This window comes from Lampris incognitus, chromosome 21 (genome assembly GCF_029633865.1).
Source record: "Lampris incognitus isolate fLamInc1 chromosome 21, fLamInc1.hap2, whole genome shotgun sequence".
NCBI lineage: Eukaryota > Metazoa > Chordata > Actinopteri > Lampriformes > Lampridae > Lampris > Lampris incognitus.
The window spans coordinates 7,522,109-7,541,750 of record NC_079231.1 but is presented as its reverse complement, the minus strand read 5'-3'; the positions used below and the strand labels follow the sequence as shown (position 1 = coordinate 7,541,750).

The 19,642-nt window shown below is 49.0% G+C and overlaps 1 protein-coding gene across 1 annotated transcript in view; it reads left to right on the top strand.

Annotated features, from left to right (window-relative positions):
• ahr2 (aryl hydrocarbon receptor 2) overlaps positions 1–19,642 on the top strand; it is a 64,715-nt gene that overhangs the window by 21,195 nt on the left and 23,878 nt on the right. Inside the window, exons 3-4 of the mRNA XM_056300958.1 lie at positions 9,260–9,435; positions 14,041–14,130. Of these exons, the coding sequence (XP_056156933.1) occupies positions 9,260–9,435; positions 14,041–14,130 (266 nt within the window). The remainder of the gene's footprint in view (positions 1–9,259; positions 9,436–14,040; positions 14,131–19,642) is intronic.

Below are 19,642 nucleotides of genomic sequence, written 5' to 3'. Positions count from 1 at the left end.
AAATGAGCCTTGACTTTTATTTCTCATTTAATGAAACACCTTTAAAAAACACATCAGGAAAACTGCTCAAATGTGTGTACATATAAACACCCATTCTCACACACACACACACACACACACACACACACACACACACACACACACACACACACACACACAAACTCATTGAAGCAAAGATGGCTATAGGATCACAGTAAACAATGCCAAATAACAGAGCGTGTGTGTCTGCATGCATGCATAAATTCATGCACACACACACACACACACACACACACACACACACAAAGACATGCATGTGCGACCAAACGGCAACACATGAAGCTCCTGCTGTCGACTGCTGCAGACATATCAGCACATAGAGAACAATGCACAGCACATGGCTTGTGTATCAGTACCACATCACAGCTCACGTTACACACACACACACACACACAGACACACACACACACACACACACACACACACACACACAGACACACACACACACACACACACACACAGACACACACACAGATAAATGTATGGAGAACAATGTGGACCATGGTTTCTTTCTTCTGCTTCTTGATAAATTCCAGTTGCTTTTAGAAACTTTGGCGACGTTGTTTCTGTAATTTTCATGTCACTTAAGACTGCTGAAGTGAGACAGAGAGAGGGGGGGGGGGGAGAGGGAGAGGGGGGGGGGAGAGAGAGAGACATGGTGAAAGGAGGAGTGGTCTGTCTCTCTCTCTCTCCTGGGTGGTGTTGAACACCGTCCACAGGACTGTTGTTGATCCATCAGTCCATTCTTCTGTCCTCCGAACTATCTGCCGCCATCTGCTTCCTCAGGGAGGGACACTTCACAAGTTTGCTGTTGTGTTGTGTGTGTTGTTTTTGTTGTTTTGTTTTTTTGTTGTCGGGTTTTGTGTGTGTGTGTGTGTGTGTGTGTGTGTGTGTGTGTGTAGTGGTTGTTGTTATTTCTCTGGCGATACACAGAGGCTGATAAGCGGCCAGGGGAGGAGAAGTCTCCAGAAATAGTTGTGTTCCAGTCTGTTACAACACAGGAAACTGAGCCGGTCACTCCACCCTGTGGTCTCACCTCAGAGAGAGAGGGTGTGTGTGGGTGTGAGGGTGTGTGTGGGTGTGTGGGTGTGTGTGTGTGTGTGTGTGTGCGTGTGTGTGTGTGTGTACTCTCTCATCACAATATCTCTCTCTCTGTCTGTCACTCTTTGTCTCTTCCATCTCGGCATTAATGAGCTGACAGGAAGTCCTCCATGTGTGGCGGTAGCGGCTATCACGTCACAGCAGAGATGTGCACATACTGAGTAACAGATACAGCACAGTGATGTCACGTTGTTTGTTTGTTTGTTTGTTTGTTTGTTTGTTTGTTTGTTTGTTTGTTTGTTTGTTTGTTTGTTCGGTCGGGGCAGAGCGCAGTGATGAACATCCGTATAAAATACGAGACGTCAACACGCCACAGTTCGTAGTCCCGAGGCAGATAGCCAAAAAAAACAAAAAGAAAGGGAAGAAGAGGTGACAATATGCAAATCCTCCCCCAAGTAGAACAGCAAGACTGCGTCGTACACACGTGGTCAGAAGTGATCACAGTTCTGGTTTGCCTTGATCCTTTCTATCACTCTGTGTCGTCACCATGTGCTCCTCACTCCTCACCACAAACACTCTGGCGGCCTTGTACTTTAGCTTGGCAGATACACACACACACACACACACACACACACACACACACACACATAACCACACTAACAAAACACACACCACAAAGACACACACTTAAGTGATGGTTCTGACTCAGCCTGGACAGTCGCTCCTGTAGGTGGCGCTGTTGCGGTGGCCGTCTTGTTTGTGGAGGGTGCTTCTTTAACCCACCAGCTCTCGCTGCTCATCTGGCAGCTTTGCGTGTCGGCAGAGTATTATTTTTAGTTAAGTTTTGTTTTCTGTTTTGTTGTTGGCGGTTGTACGTAATATGTGTATCTGTGTCTGGTCCAAGCGCCGGCTGATGTGGTCGCTGCCTCTCGCTCGCTCGTGGTAGTTTGTTGGAGGTGACCCAGTGCTGCTCTGTTTATCTGGCTCTCCGTCATCTTTCCATCCCTCCGTCATTAGAGGGATTAACATGGGCACCGAGCTTTCCCACATGCAGCACTGCCAAAACACATCAACCATCTCTCCCCCGTCTCTCTCTCTCTCCCCCCATCCCTCTGTCTCTCTCTCTCTCTCTCTCTCTCTCTCTCTGTCTCTCTCTCTCTCTCTCTCCCCCATCCCTCTGTCTCTCTCTCCCCCATCCCTCTGTCTCTCTCTCCCCCCCATCTCTCTGTCTCTCTTGCCCCTGTCTCTCTCCCTCTCTCTCTCTCTCTCTCTCTCCCCCGTCTCTCTCTCTCTCTCTCCCCCATCCCTCTGTCTCTCTCTCCCCCCATCTCTCTGTCTCTCTTGCCCCCGTCTCTCTCCCTCTCTCTCTGTCTCTCTCTCCCCCGTCTCTCTCTCTCTCTCCCCCATCCCTCTGTCTCTCTCTCCCCGTCTCTCTCCCTCTCTCCCTCTCTCTCTTTCTGTCTCTCTCCCCCGTCTCTCTCCCTCTCTCTCTCTCTCTCTCTCTCTTTCTGTCTCTCTCCCCCGTCTCTCTCCCTCTCTCCCCCGTCTCTCTCTCTCTCTCCCCCATCCCTCTGTCTCTCTCTCCCCGTCTCTCTCCTCTCTCCCTCTCTCTCTTTCTGTCTCTCTCCCCCGTCTCTCTCCCTCTCTCTCTCTCCCTCTCTCTCTTTCTGTCTCTCTCCCCGTCTCTCTCCCTCTCTCTCTCTCTCTCTCTCTCTCTCTCTTTCTGTCTCTCTCCCCCGTCTCTCTCCCTCTCTCTCTTTCTGTCTCTCTCCCCGTCTCTCTCCCTCTCTCCCTCTCTCTCTCTCTCTCTCTCTTTCTGTCTCTCTCCCCCGTCTCTCTCCCTCTCTCCCTCTCTCTCTCTCTCTCTCTTTCTGTCTCTCTCCCCCGTCTCTCTCTCTCTCTGTCTCTTTTCTCTACCTTTGACTGCCCCTGACTGTCTGTTGATGTGTCTGTCCTTGGTTTTCTGTCTGTCTGCCTGCCTGTCTGTCTGCCTGCCTGTCTGTCTCTACGTCTGCTGTAGCATGTACTCTGGGTTACGAAGCTTTACAAACCTGTTTCCTCCAGTTGAGCTGCAGGACGGAAGATTCATTTTTTTAACTAAACTGACACCTATGGTGATACTAGTAACTTTACAAGTATAGTATATTACAGTATAGTGTAATATCATATAGCATAGTATAGTATGGTGTCATATAGTAAAGTGTAATTTTTCATCGTGTAGTATAGTATAGTGTAATATTGAATGGAGTTGTGTAATGTATAATAGTGTAATATAGTATAGTATACTGTAATATAGTGTAGTATAGTATAGTGTAGTAGAGTGTTATACAGTATAGTATAGTACAGTACTGTATAGCATAGTGTAGTGTATAATAGTGTAATATAGTATAGTATACTGTAATATAGTGTAGTATAGTGTAGTGTAGTAGAGTGTTATACAGTATAGTATAGTACAGTACTGTATAGCATAGTGTAATGTATAATAGTGTAATATAGTATAGTATACTGTAATATAGTGTAGTATAGTGTAGTGTAGTAGAGTGTTATACAGTATAGTATAGTACAGTACTGTATAGCATAGTGTAGTGTATAATAGTATCGTATAATGCAGGATAGTATAGTGTAATATAGTAGCATAATATAGCATAGTATGACATCGTATGGTAAAGTGCAGTTTTAGTATAGATAGTATCGTGTAATATTGTATGGTGAAGTGTACTATAGTAATGTGTAATAAAATGTAATATAGTATGGTATAGAGCAGTAGTATATCATAATATATTATAGTCTCGTGTAACAGTACCACATCAACAAGGCGGCATGGCTCAGGAGGTAGAGCAGGTCATTTAGTTATCAGAAGGTTGCTGGTCAGACCCCTGGCTCCTCCAGAGAGCGTGTCGAAGTGTCCTTGAGCAAGACGCCGAACCCCAACTGCTGCTGCTGAGCAGGTGGGCGCCTTGCATGGCAGCCCCCCGGCATCTGTGTGTGAGTGTGTGTGTGATGGTGAAAGTGAGGCGCACGCTGTAAAGCGCTTCGAGTGGCCGATAAACTAGAAACATGCTAAAGGATCCTAAAGCACATTTGTTTGGGTGCTAGATCTTCAGTATCGCAGCTTTCAGGCGTCTCGTTTCCTCCAGCGCCACCTCCGCTTCGTGACGGAGGTGGACGGCGGGTGTCCGGTCATGACCCCGTCTGCATTTACAGTACAAACCAGCGCCCCGCTTTCCTGTCTGAGACGCCATAAACACCCGAGTCAGGTGGTTTTAGTCTTTGGTCGAGTATAAACCTGTGTACTCAGGGCGCGCGGTTGGAGACCCTCGGTTTATTTCACAGAGGCCGCAGCTGCCGAAACTGCTGGAGCAGCAGAGCGCTTGGGAAAATAAATGTCCTCTTCTGTTCTCGTCTCTGGCGTCGGGTTCCTCCTCTGCAGAATTAACTGTTAGTTCCGTCCCGAGCCTCTGAAAAGTCATTTGCATTCTGGCACCTGGACTGGGTAAATATGATTTTATTTAAAGGTACGAGTAGGATTTCCCTAAAAATCATGCTATTCCCCCCAGTTCCCGAACAGGCGCCCCGACCGACCAGAGGAGGCGCTAGTGCAGCGACCGGGACACATACCCACATCTGGCTCCCCACCTGCAGACACGGCCAGTTGTGTCTGTAGGTACGCCCAGCCAAGCCAGAGGTAACACGGGGATTCGAACCCACGATCCCCGTGTTGGTAGGCAACGGAATAGACCGCCACGCCACCCGGACACCCCAGGTGTCATCTGAATAACAAGCTTGAGGCGTTTACACGTTTACACAAGCCACCCGGGGGGTTTCTCCGATAGGTCAAACTTCTCCCATGGCGGCATTCAGGAAATCAAGGAAAGTTCGCTTTAAAACGGACTTGTGGAAAAGAACGTTTTAGTCACACGAACTCTTTTTTCACGTGAGTCGTTTTTTTTCTACGGTAGTGATCTCTCATCGCTGTATTATTTATCACCACAGCTTAGTTTTCCTGTTCTGGTACTGGCACACAAACACTACACAGAGAAAATGACCTAAGCACATTAAACGACCTCCATTATAAAATAATGTTTGCCGACGATGTGATTCTTCTCAACGGCGATTTTCAGTACGAGCGAAGGCAACCGAGTCGTACTTGGTGGGGGCCGTTGTTCGGTTCACCGCCTGCCCAAAATCCGCTCTCCTTCACTCATGGGCGGATTAACCCACCAGGGGGCCCGGGGGGCATGCGCTTCCATTGCCCCAGATAGGCTACGCAAAAAATACTAAACATTGTTAAATGTAAAACTAATGCAGATAGCCAACATGGTAGTCAACGCGATGCCAATGTGCATGGGCGACTACAAAGTAGCTTGGGGCCCTGCATCAATAGAGACTGTAGCTTGGGCCCTGCATCAATAGAGACTGTAGCTTGGGGCCCTGCATCAATAGAGACTGTAGCTTGGGGCCCTGCATCAATAGAGACTAGCCCGGGCCCTGCATCAATAGAGATTGTAGCTTGGGGCCCTGCATCAATAGAGACTAGCCCGGGCCCTGCATCAATAGAGATTGTAGCTTGGGGCCCTGCATCAATAGAGACTGTAGCTTGGGGCCCTGCATCAATAGAGACTAGCCCGGGCCCTGCATCAATAGAGATTGTAGCTTGGGGCCCTGCATCAATAGAGACTGTAGCTTGGGCCCTGCATCAATAGAGACTAGCCTGGGCCCTGCATCAATAGAGACTAGCCTGGGCCCTGCATCAATAGAGATTGTAGCTTGGGGCCCTGCATCAATAGAGATTGTAGCTTGGGGCCCTGCATCAATAGAGATTGTAGCTTCGGGCCCTGCATCAATAGAGACTAGCCTGGGCCCTGCATCAATAGAGATTGTAGCTTGGGGCCCTGCATCAATAGAGACTTAGCCTGGGCCCTGCATCAATAGAGATTGTAGCTTGGGGCCCTGCATCAATAGAGATTGTAGCTTGGGGCCCTGTATCAATAGAGACTAGCCTGGGCCCTGCATCAATAGAGACTAGCCTGGGCCCTGCATCAATAGAGATTGTAGCTTGGGGCCCTGCATCAATAGAGACTGTAGCTTGGGGCCCTGCATCAATAGAGACTAGCCTGGGCCCTGCATCAATAGAGACTAGCCTGGGCCCTGCATCAATAGAGATTGTAGCTTGGGGCCCTGCATCAATAGAGATTGTAGCTTGGGGCCCTGCATCAACAGAGATTGTAGCTTGGGCCCTGCATCAATAGAGACTAGCCTGGGCCCTGCATCAATAGAGATTGTAGCTTGGGGCCCTGCATCAATAGAGATTGTAGCTTGGGGCCCTGCATCAATAGAGATTGTAGCTTCGGGCCCTGCATCAATAGAGACTAGCCTGGGCCCTGCATCAATAGAGATTGTAGCTTGGGGCCCTGCATCAATAGAGACTAGCCTGGGCCCTGCATCAATAGAGATTGTAGCTTGGGGCCCTGCATCAATAGAGATTGTAGCTTGGGGCCCTGTATCAATAGAGACTAGCCTGGGCCCTGCATCAATAGAGACTAGCCTGGGCCCTGCATCAATAGAGATTGTAGCTTGGGGCCCTGCATCAATAGAGACTGTAGCTTGGGCCCTGCATCAATAGAGACTAGCCTGGGCCCTGCATCAATAGAGACTAGCCTGGGCCCTGCATCAATAGAGATTGTAGCTTGGGGCCCTGCATCAATAGAGATTGTAGCTTGGGGCCCTGCATCAACAGAGATTGTAGCTTGGGGCCCTGCATCAATAGAGACTAGCCTGGGCCCTGCATCAATAGAGATTGTAGCTTGGGGCCCTGCATCAATAGAGATTGTAGCTTGGGGCCCTGCATCAATAGAGATTGTAGCTTCGGGCCCTGCATCAATAGAGACTAGCCTGGGCCCTGCATCAATAGAGATTGTAGCTTGGGGCCCTGCATCAATAGAGACTAGCCTGGGCCCTGCATCAATAGAGATTGTAGCTTGGGGCCCTGCATCAATAGAGATTGTAGCTTGGGCCCTGTATCAATAGAGACTAGCCTGGGCCCTGCATCAATAGAGACTAGCCTGGGCCCTGCATCAATAGAGATTGTAGCTTGGGGCCCTGCATCAATAGAGACTGTAGCTTGGGGCCCTGCATCAATAGAGATTGTAGCTTGGGGCCCTGCATCAATAGAGATTGTAGCTTGGGGCCCTGTATCAATAGAGACTAGCCTGGGCTCTGCATCAATAGAGATTGTAGCTTGGGGCCCTGCATCAATAGAGACTAGCCTGGGCCCTGCATCAATAGAGATTGTTGCTTGGGGCCCTGCATCAATAGAGACTGTAGCTTGGGCCCTGCATCAATAGAGATTGTAGCTTGGGGCCCTGCATCAATAGAGACTGTAGCTTGGGGCCCTGCATCAATAGAGACTGTAGCTTGGGCCTGCATCAATAGAGACTGTAGCTTGGGCCCTGCATCAATAGAGACTGTAGCCTGGGCCCTGCATCAATAGAGATTGTAGCTTGGGCCCTGCATCAATAGAGACTAGCCTGGGGCCCTGCATCAATAGAGATTGTAGCTTGGGGCCCTGCATCAATAGAGACTGTAGCCTGGGCCTGCATCAATAGAGACTGTAGCTTGGGGCCCTGCATCAATAGAGACTAGCCTGGGCCCTGCATCAATAGAGACTGTAGCTTGGGGCCCTGCATCAATAGAGACTGTAGCTTGGGGCCCTGCATCAACAGAGACTGTAGCTTGGGGCCCTGCATCAATAGAGACTGTAGCTGGGGCCCTGCATCAATAGAGACTGTAGCCTGGGCCCTGCATCAATAGAGATTGTAGCTTGGGCCCTGCATCAATAGAGACTAGCCTGGGCCCTGCATCAATAGAGATTGTAGCTTGGGGCCCTGCATCAATAGAGACTGTAGCCTGGGCCCTGCATCAATAGAGACTGTAGCTTGGGGCCCTGCATCAATAGAGACTAGCCTGGGCCCTGCATCAATAGAGACTGTAGCTTGGGGCCCTGCATCAATAGAGACTGTAGCTTGGGGCCCTGCATCAACAGAGACTGTAGCTTGGGGCCCTGCATCAATAGAGATTGTAGCTTGGGGCCCTGCATCAATAGAGACTGTAGCTTGGGGCCCTGCATCAATAGAGACTGTAGCTTGGGGCCCTGCATCAATAGAGATTGTAGCTTGGGGCCCTGCATCAATAGAGATTGTAGCTTGGGGCCCTGCATCAATAGAGACTAGCCTGGGCCCTGCATCAATAGAGACTGTAGCTTGGGGCCCTGCATCAATAGAGACTGTAGCTTGGGGCCCTGCATCAATAGAGACTAGCCTGGGCCCTGCATCACGACACAGGGTTGGAACAAACGTCCCTTGTAGGGTGTGATTGAGGATCCCAACTATACGCGAACACAATACCCCTGACCTTTTGGGGCCCTTCGTGGTCTGGGGCCCCGGGGCACTCGCCCGGCATGCCCGGTCCATAATCCAGCCTTGCCTTTACTCGGAAATGCAGCAGCAGCAGCAACATTCGGACGCACTGCAGCAAAAAAACAAAAGCGACGACATTTGCATATCAGACATATCGTTTAAAGCAGGACCAACAAGCAGGACCAACAAGCAGGACCAACAAGCAGGACCAACAAGCAGGACCAACAAGCAGTCTTCACCGCCACCCAAAAACACAGCACGCAGCGCATTTCCTGCAGTGTCTACACTCAAAGTAGTAAACTCACTGACAAAGCAGAGGGATATGGCGCCACCTTGTGTCCTGTTTCCAATGCAGCTCATTGGCATTAGGGCTAGCACTGCGTGTTATTTGGTGCCACTAAACCTAGTCCACACATGTGGAATGAAACGTTACAGGTGGGATGTCTTGAGTTTGAATCTGGTCCAGATCTTACCCTATCATTATCCTAGTGGTTATTTTGCAGATAAAGCATGAACCCCCGCCCCGGGAGCCGTAGGATCCGGCGCCCTTCAAAGAGCCGTAATTCCCATCACTGCTAGCAGTTGAAACGAGGGTGTTTCAGAGGGGGGACGGCTGCAGAAAGTATGCAGGTTCTGATGTGTTCTAGTGACACATGAACACGCGTAGACATTTTGACATGTCCAGAGAGGAACCAGCGTTACAAACCAAACACGGATTAGGAAAAAAAAATGCTAAACCTGGGCTTTCTTTTCCTTGTCTGCAGCCACAACCAAGACAAGTCCCAACGGCTCCAGCTGGCCTGGCGAGAGGAGCCTGATGTTCGGGGGAAACGCTCCGACCTCCCAGCCCGTTTCCGCCGCTCCAAATGCTGCCGTCAACTCCTCCATGGTGGCCTCCATCGATGGAGTCACCTTCTCTGAGGGGGACCTGCTGCTACAGGTTAGACCCAGAGATGCTGTGTAAAATATTGCTCTATTCAGCCCCCCATCCCTCTCTTTAAATGTCTCCTCTCTCTCTTTTTCCTCGCTGGGGGATTCACTTGGTGGAACTTGTGATGCAGGACAGATTTTAGCCTTTCTCTCTCGCTCTCCCTTACATACACACTCGATGACACATGTTATGACACACGTTATGACACACGTTATCATAAACAGAGGTCTCAATTATACGTATAATTGCGTTGCCGCCTCTGTCATTTGGCTCATCCACACTAGACAGTAAAACATGATCTCTTTGGTCAGATATGTGTTTGGATTTCCTGTTCCCACGCGGTATTAAAATAAATAGCCCTCCACACGGGTATGTTTGGGAACGTTGCACCTATTCCTTGTGTTTAAAGCTGTTTGTGTTGGCGGTCTGATCTCCACAAGGCTTATGTTAAGCCGACTGAGACAACAGTGCTCTCGGCAGAGATGGGAGATTGTGAATCCAGCTTGTTCAGGTCAAATTATACTTTCCAAACAGTCAGTTGGGGCCACGCAGACAACTCGCGCGCACACACGCACACACACACACACACACACACACACACACACACACACACACACACACACACACACACACACACACACACATCCAGCTGTCAAATGACTTTGAGCCGTAGTAGTTTCTGACTCTTTGCTGACATGGGGTGATTAAACACTCTTCATTATTTAGTCATGGTGTGCAGACTGTTAGGCTTGTTAGACAGAACCACAAGAGGAATGCACACAAACACACACACACACACAAACCAAATGCAAACGCACATGTACACACCACACACATATTATTGTCCTCTGCTGATTCCGCCGGACCACAGGGCTTCAGGAGGATGAAACAGGCAAAAAATCCTAAATCATAACATGTCAGAGAGAAATAGAGGCGAGAGTGTCATTTTGTCACACACAGACACATGACAGGTCGTCTAGGCCATCGTTTTCAGCTACACTCTCTCGCACACCATCAAAACTCCTCTCAGGCACTATCAAACCCTCTCTCAGGCACTATCAAACCTTCTCTCAGGCACTATCAACCCCTCTCTCAGGCACTATCAAAACTCCTCTCATGCACTGTCAAACCCTCTCTCAGGCACTATCCAACCCTCTCTCAGGCACTATCTAACCCTCTCAGGCACTATCTAACCCTCTCTCAGACACTATCAAACCCTCTCTCATGCACTATCAAACCCTCTCAGGCACTATCTAACCCTCTCAGACACTATCAAACCCTCTCTCGCACACCATCAAAACTCCTCTCAGGCACTATCAAACCCTCTCTCAGGCACTATCTAACCCTCTCTCACACACTATCAAAACTCCTCTCAGGCACTATCAAACCCTCTCTCAGGCACTATCAAACCCTCTCTCAGGCACTATCAAACCCTCTCTCAGGCACTATCAAACCCTCTCTCATGCACTATCAAACCCTCTCTCATGCACTATCTAACCCTCTCAGGCACTATCTAACCCTCTCTCAGACACTATCAAACCCTCTCTCATGCACTATCAAACCCTCTCAGGCACTATCTAACCCTCTCAGACACTATCAAACCCTCTCTCATGCACTATCAAACCCTCTCTCAGGCACTATCAAACCCTCTCTCACACTATCTAACCCTCTCTCACACTATCTAACCCTCTCTCAGGCACTATCTAACCCTCTCTCATGCACTATCAAACCCTCTCAGGCACTATCAAACCCTCTCAGGCACTATCTAACCCTCTCAGACACTATCAAACCCTCTCTCAGGCACTATCTAACCCTCTCTCAGGCACTATCTAACCCTCTCAAACCCTATCAAACCCTCTCTCAGGCACTATCAAACCCTCTCTCATGCACTATCAAACCCTCTCTCATGCACTATCTAACCCTCTCTCACACTATCTAACCCTCTCAGGCACTATCAAACCCTCTCTCAGGCACTATCAAACCCTCTCTCAGGCACTATCTAACCCTCTCTCATGCACTATCAAACCCTCTCTCATGCACTATCTAACCCTCTCTCAGGCACTATCAAACCCTCTCAGGCACTATCTAACCCTCTCTCATGCACTATCAAACCCTCTCTCAGGCACTATCTAACCCTCTCAGGCACTATCAAACCCTCTCAGACACTATCAAACCCTCTCTCATGCACTATCTAACCCTCTCTCATGCACTATCTAACCCTCTCTCAGGCACTATCAAACCCTCTCTCATACACTATCTAACCCTCTCAGGCACTATCTAACCCTCTCTCAGGCACTATCAAACCCTCTCTCATGCACTATCTAACCCTCTCAGACACTATCAAACCCTCTCTCAGGCACTATCAAACCCTCTCAGACACTATCAAACCCTCTCTCATGCACTATCTAACCCTCTCAGGCACTATCAAACCCTCTCTTAGGCACTATCTAACCCTCTCTCAGGCACTATCAAACCCTCTCTCATGCACTATCTAACCCTCTCTCATGCACTATCTAACCCTCTCTCAGGCACTATCAAACCCTCTCTCATACACTATCCAACCCTCTCAGGCACTATCTAACCCTCTCTCAGGCACTATCAAACCCTCTCTCATGCACTATCTAACCCTCTCAGACACTATCTAACCCTCTCTCATGCACTATCTAACCCTCTCAGACACTATCAAACCCTCTCTCAGACACTATCAAACCCTCTCAGACACTATCAAACCCTCTCTCATGCACTATCTAACCCTCTCAGGCACTATCAAACCCTCTCTCATGCACTATCTAACCCTCTCAGGCACTATCAAACCCTCTCAGGCACTATCAAACCCTCTCAGGCACTATCAAACCCTCTCAGGCACTATCAAACCCTCTCTCATGCACTATCTAACCCTCTCAGACACTATCAAACCCTCTCTCATGCACTATCTAACCCTCTCAGGCACTATCAAACCCTCTCTTAGGCACTATCTAACCCTCTCAGACACTATCTAACCCTCTCTCAGGCACTATCAAACCCTCTCTCATGCACTATCTAACCCTCTCAGACACTATCAAACCCTCTCTCAGGCACTATCAAACCCTCTCAGGCACTATCAAACCCTCTCTCATGCACTATCTAACCCTCTCAGACACTATCAAACCCTCTCTCAGGCACTATCAAACCCTCTCAGGCACTATCAAACCCTCTCTCAGGCACTATCAAACCCTCTCAGGCACTATCAAACCCTCTCTCAGGCACTATCAAACCCTCTCTCACGCACCATCAAACCCTCTCTCACACACTATCATACCCTTTCTCAAACACTATCAAACCCTCTCTCACGCACCATCAAACCCTCTCAGACACTATCAAACCCTCTCTCAGGCACTATCAAACCTTTTCTCACACACTATCAAACCCTCTCTCAGGCACTATCAAACCCTCTCTCAAACACTATCAAACCCTCTCTCACACTATCAAACCCTCTCAGGCACTATCAAACCCTCTCTTAAACACTATCAAACCCTCTCTCAGGCACTATCAAACCTTTTCTCACACACTATCAAACCCTCTCTCAGGCACTATCAAACCTTTTCTCACACACTATCAAACCCTCTCTCAGGCACCATCAAACCCTCTCTCACACTATCAAACCCTCTCTCAGGCACTATCAAACCCTTTCTCAAACACTATCAAACCCTCTCTCACACTATCAAACCCTCTCTCAGGCACTATCAAACCTCAGACACCCATTTGTGTGTGAGAGTTTGTGCGATTGAGCACCTCTTGTGGTGATTGAAAACCTTTGCAGAAACCGTTGCACACTGCAGTTGAGTGCAAACTCCTCAGCTGGTTTTCTGTCCGAGCGCTTGAGAAGAGGAGCTACACGGGCAGTGTCTCTGTGTTTTGCTCTCGCTCCGCTGGCTGAAAAAGGGGCTGGTTTGTGGCTAAGTCCGAGTGCCGGAGAAGAGGAGGTGCGCCTGGCGGAGGCCTGCGCTCTACTGCGGGCAGTCTCCTAGTTTACTATAGGTATCCCAGAATGCATTGTGTGCCAGAGATCATATTTCCTCCAGACAGTGAACAAAAGAGCGCCACATAATCCTGGTACTATCAAAATACAACACCCAATAAACACACACACACACACAGAAAAACAGAGGCAGATTTATTCCGTGTTTTTCTCTCTCTCTCTCTCACCACACACACACACACACACACACACACACACACACACACACACACACTGACTGAACAAACTCTCCCCTCTTCTTGCTAAACAAGACGCAGGTTGTATCAGCTGAAAGACGTCTCTGTTCCGTGTGTGGATCTGATAACAGGGAGATCATATGACGATCTAGCTGTTGGTATGACGTTATATAATCAAGCTGGTAAAGTCCCTTTATCCGCCCTTGAGCAAGGCACTTCAAAACTCAAATGAAGAATAGCCAGGCAGCTCCCAGCTATGAAGTTGTGTCTGTATAAGTGTGAAAAATGCCTCACATTTAAAAAAAATTCTCAGTAAATACTGATAGATAATATTTAAAAATATGACTCGTGTGTGTGTGTGTGTGTGTGTGTGTGTGTGTGTGTGTGTGTGTGTGTGTGTGTGTGTGTGTTGATCTCCAGGCATTAAATGGCTTTGTGTTGGTGGTGACAGCCGAAGGCTACATCTTCTATACTTCTCCAACCATCCAGGACTATCTGGGCTTCCATCAGGTAAGATCAAGACTATCCATCTATCTACCTGTCTATCTGTCTGTCTGTCTGTCTGTCTGTCTGTCTGTCTGTCTGTCTGTCTGTCTGTCTGTCTGTCTGTCTGTCTGTCTGTCTGTCTGTCTGTCTGTCTGCTAATCAGCTGATCAACGGATTGATCCATTACTGCTTCAGTCATCCAGTTGGTCATTACTAAGTTAAACCTGTCAGTAAGATGAGAGAGTGTCATTAAAACCAGCATCATAGAAGATGACAATATGTTAAGACAGAGTATAGGGGTGTCCGGGTGGCACAGCCGTTTATTCCGTTGCTTACCAACACAGGGATCGCTGGTTTGAATCCCCGTGTCACCTCCGGCTTGGTTGGGCGTCCCTACCGACACAGTTTGCCGTGACTGCATGTGGGAAGCCAGATGTGGGTACGTGTCCTGGTCGCTGCACTAATGCCTCCTCTGGTCAGTTGGGGCGCCTGTTTCGGGGGGGAGGGGGAACTGGGGGGAGTAGCGTGATCCTCCCACGTGCTACGTCCCCACTGGTGAAACTCCTCACTGTCAGGTGAAAAGAAGCAGCTGGCGACTCCACATGTATGGGAGGAGGCATGTGGTAGTCTGCAGCCCTCTCTGGATCGGCAGAAGGGGTGGAGCAAAGACCAGGATGGCTCGGAAGAGTGGGGAGAAAAAGGGGGGGGAAATCCCAAAAAACAAAACAAGAGTATATGCATATGCATTTGATTTAATTGTCATACTTTTGCTGAATTCTTACAGTGACTGTGGTCAGATCTCTGCAGGTCTTCAGATTTTATGAAGGGAGTCTGAAGTGGAACTGAACTGATTTGATAAATATACCTGACAACGTGTAGCCCTGCCAGGTTCCTTCAGTACAGCTCGATCGGGTTCATGGAGTAGAGCGCACGCTGCTTTGTGTGTGTGTGTGTGTGTGTGTGTGTGTGTGTGTGTGTGTGTGTGTTTGTGTTAGGGCTTTCACAGAATAGCTGACTAGCAAACCCACTAGTCGACACTGTGCATAGCCGCAGGCTAATGTGTGGTTTTAGCACCGTGCAGTAACAAAGCAGTGGCACTGCAGCTACAGCAGACCTGCAGCTGGGGGGCGCTGTGATTCCAGCGTAGGTTTCTTTGAACGATTGTTCCCCACGTTACGCCGTGTGAAATCAGCAGAATTTACGGTATTTCAAGGAGGAAGGACTCACGCTAAACTCCCTGTTCTTCGGTTTAACGAGTGACCATGTCAACTGGTGACTTAAGTGACGGCAGCTGTCGGAAACACGAGCAGAACACATCGCGCCCCCCTGAAAGCCTTCAGTTTCACTTTAATCAGTTTTAAATACACACTCATCTGTGTTTAATATCTACGCTAGCCGTTAACGTAAGTGAAGTCGTGCTCAGCGAGACCCGGTCACCTCTCGTAAGGGTTCTGGTAATGTGGGAAACGGACCGCAGCTGGCAGCGCCGCGATATTTCACTCGGTTATCTTCGGATGGGACCGTATCAAAATTTCATGTCACAGTAACGGTGACCACAGACGTCATGGTTTTTGCCGTTATCATGGTATTATGTTGTTGTTTTTATGCACAGACACGCACGTGTGCACACACACACAGTGTTGTCGTCTGTGTGTTTCGTTATACAGTAATTGTGTTGATCTCATGCGTAGTTCACATAAATGAAAATATGACAAGACCAATGGCGTTTATTTTGTTGGCACAACGTCACTTTTATAACCAGTTCCACAACCACCGGGTTTTACATTAACAACGAAACACGCTGCACGGGTGGCTCACGTGCAGTGAGGGTGCAGCACGACAACACATGTGCAGTCGATCTGTTTACTATTGTAGAAGCACGTAGTATTCCATCCATCCATCCATTATCCAAGCCGCTTGCCCTACTTAGGGTCGTGGGGTGCTGGAGCCTATCCCAGCAGTCATTGGGCGGCAGGCAGGGAGACACCCTGGACAGGCCGCCAGGCCATCACAGGGCCAACACACACATATTCACACCTAGGGACAATTTAGTACGGCCGATTCACCTGACCTACATGTCTTTGGACTGTGGGAGGAAACCGGAGCACCCGGAGGAAACCCACGCTGACACAGGGAGAACACGCAAACTCCACGCAGAGGACGACCTGGGACGACCCCTAAGGTTGGACAACTCCGGGGTTCAAACCCAGGACCTTCTTGCTGTGAGGCAACCGTGCTAACCACTGCGCCACCGTGCTCTTGTTCAGTTCCCTGAATTAATGGACCACAAGATTGCAAAAGATAGGATTTGCCACAGCCCAGACCGCCACACGTGGGAGTTCAGAGTTTCTGCATGAGTAGTCAGGGCGAAGAAACGCCAAAGATCCAAACCCCTTGTGAGGGTGCCACATCTGAAGGGATAAAAGATTAAGGAGGACCAACTGCGTTTAACTTGCTCCCATTATAAGCTCAAATCCCACTTATAATCCACTGCACACCAGAAGGGGTCCCTGACTTATTAGAACAACCTTCTGGCGTAAGGGAAAAGAGAAATTGCCTTGTTGATGTTCCAAAAGTCCCCTCGTAAAAGGCTCGTAGCATTTAAAGTTTCAATTTACACAAATTGACTTAACTGTCAACTAAGACAGGCAAACTATGTCATTTCCCTCTTCCAGACTCCTCACGTGCATGAAGATTAAAAGTTAACTTTCACTCGCGGGTGATGTTCGTGGAGATGGATAAACATGTTGGAAGTGTTCGCCCCCTTCGCAGCAGCGTTATTCTTGCATGTTCGGCGAGTGTTTTCGACGGGTGAAAAATATGCGCAGCACTGTCACCTCCTTCAGCCATTGTTTTGGGGAAAAAAACTAGCTAGTCAGTGTAGCACGTTAAGCTAGCAACATGGCACGCTGCTTCTGTATCCATCCATTAGCCAAACCGCTCATCCTCCTCTCAGGGTCGCGGGGATGCTGGAGCCTATCCCAGCAGTCATTGGATGGCAGGCAGGGAGACACCCTGAACAGGCCACCAGGCCATCACAAGGCCAACACACACATTCACACCTAGGGACAATTTAGTACGGCCGATTCACTTGACCTACATGTCTTTGGACTGTGGGAGGAAACCGGAGCACCCGGAGGAAACCCACACAGACACGGGGAGAACACGCAAACTCAACACAGAGGACGACCCCCAAGGTTGGACTACCCCCGGACTCTGAACCCAGGACCTTCTTGCTGTGAGGCGACCGCGCTAACCACTGCGCCACCGTGCTGCCTGCTTCTCCGTGGCTGCGTAAATTACTTTGAAGCAGTAATGAAACCACAGTAAATGAGGTTAGGGAAATTTGACATGGTATGATAACCGTCAGGAATTTTATCACAAGACATTGAAAAGACCGGTAAACGTCTCATCCATGCCGTTATCCTCAGGTGGAAAGTGACCCATATTCAGTCATTTCAATGTGGATCAGCTGCTAGCTGCTCTGCTAATCTGTGTTTTTCCCCACATTAAAAGTAACTTCAACAAATATGAATGCTTCTTGTTGGCGACGCCACTTAAATTACACAAAGTTGGCCAAAAAGGACCAGACGAAGCCATATTTTCATTCATTTTAAGATGATTTAGGGCTTTTAGGTTTCTCAACAGCTGCCGTCACCACGACAACCACGGATGCACTCAGCTGAAAGTCACCAGTTAACAGGGTCGCTGGTTAAACCGAAACACAGTCACGTTGTTACCGCAGTCAGACACTCCAGCTCAGATGCATGCTGGGGGTTTAGTCCAGTCAGATCGCAGCTCCTTTGTAAACAGCCCCTCACGCCTCTCCCTAACATACAGCGAGCGGGCGAACGCGAGCGGGTGGAGCGCAAAACGATGTCCACATACACCCCGAGCGATGTTGCGACACGAGAGGGGGATGAGATGGTTTTTTTTGCCGCCACCGCAGCTTGTGATTTCTCCCTCTGCGAATGAGTGTCTTAAGTTATTTGTTCATAACCAACAATTAATCATTTCCTCAGTCATTTCATTTCCTTTACTTAATGAATGGCTGGTGTAACTGCTGACTGGAAGGGAAATGGAGACGTCAGGGACGTCGGCGGTGAGTCTGACCGGTGAAAATAGGCTGGAGGTGGAGGACGTGTGCGAAACTTCGCAAGAACAGAGAGACAGGGCGAGCGATTCTTCAGACAAGCGAGACGTCGCCCGCCTGTTCGCCGATGCACAGGGCAGGTCAGGACGTTGCCACTGGGAAAAACCGAACCAATCTGATGCTCGCTCGTTTGCATCGCGTCCAGCTGGGCACCGGTGTCAGAGCCCAGCAAGGACTAGTTCATCCACCCCCAGGGTGGTCCCGTCTACATTAGTTAACCCTTTACTGTTTGTATATGACCAGGCCAGAGGTAACACGGGGACTCGAACCAGCAATCCCTGTGTTGGTGGGCAACGGAATAGACCGCCGCACCACCCGGACACGACCTTTTTGATGTGAATTGGTTGTTGTTATTGGGGGGGGATAGATTTCCTGTGATTAATAGACTACTCAACTACTTTTTGGGAGTAATTGATGGCTACTAAATTGCCCTAGTGTGTGTGTGTGTGTGTGTGTGAGAGAGAGAGAGAGAGAGAGAAGTTGTTTTTCGGCCGTTTCCTCATAGTGATCCTATGAAACATCGTATTTGGCAGCTCCTGTCGGTTTCCCAACCGTGCATCAGTTCCCTGCAGCTCCTGTTTGTTCAGCATCCAGTTCTCTCCCTGTGCTGTTGCATCTCGAGCTCTGCTGCAGCGAGCTGCAATTATCCACCCCAGCGAGCGGCCTGCAGCTGCAGTGCCGTCTGACTGCTCCGGATCTCAGTGATCCATCCAAGATGAAGCAGAGGCACCCGCACTGTTGTGTCAGCCCCTTCCCCACCGCCAAACCAAAAAAACATGGCCGAACCGGACTTTTACTCGCTGATGTTGCACGGTCCGTTGTTAAAGTTGTTCTGCCACATCTGCTTGTCAAACACCACCACTTTGCTCTTTCTTCTGGACATGACCTGCCTTGTTCTTCCTGCATGTGGCTGCAGTGGTGCATCATGGTGCATTGTTTTGGCGATTTGTGGGGCTGGGAATCAGCAGGTCTGTCTAGTTTCGATATTGCAGTGATATGTTAGTGCCGATTCAGCACATATCACAACATTGTGAATACTGTGAATTGATGTCACAGTTCTGTTAAGGCTCTGTCACCTCTTAGCTGCGGTAAAACAAGAAACATGCGATGACCCAAAGAAAGTGTTCAACAAAATGCATTTGTTGTTGAACCTCGTGTGTTGCAAAAGTTTAAAACACGAGTAAAACACCGACTAAACGTTCAAACAGTTCAAATTCAAGATGTTCAGAGACTCGCTGTGCGTCATCACTGCCATTCAAAGGGAAGGCTGAGGTATTCATTGACCCCCCCCTACCCCACCCCCCCCTCCAGTGAGTTGTGTGTTACTTGAACAGCTGTTGTCTTGGTGTTGCAGATTAGCGGTTAGCTAACACCCCGGCGATA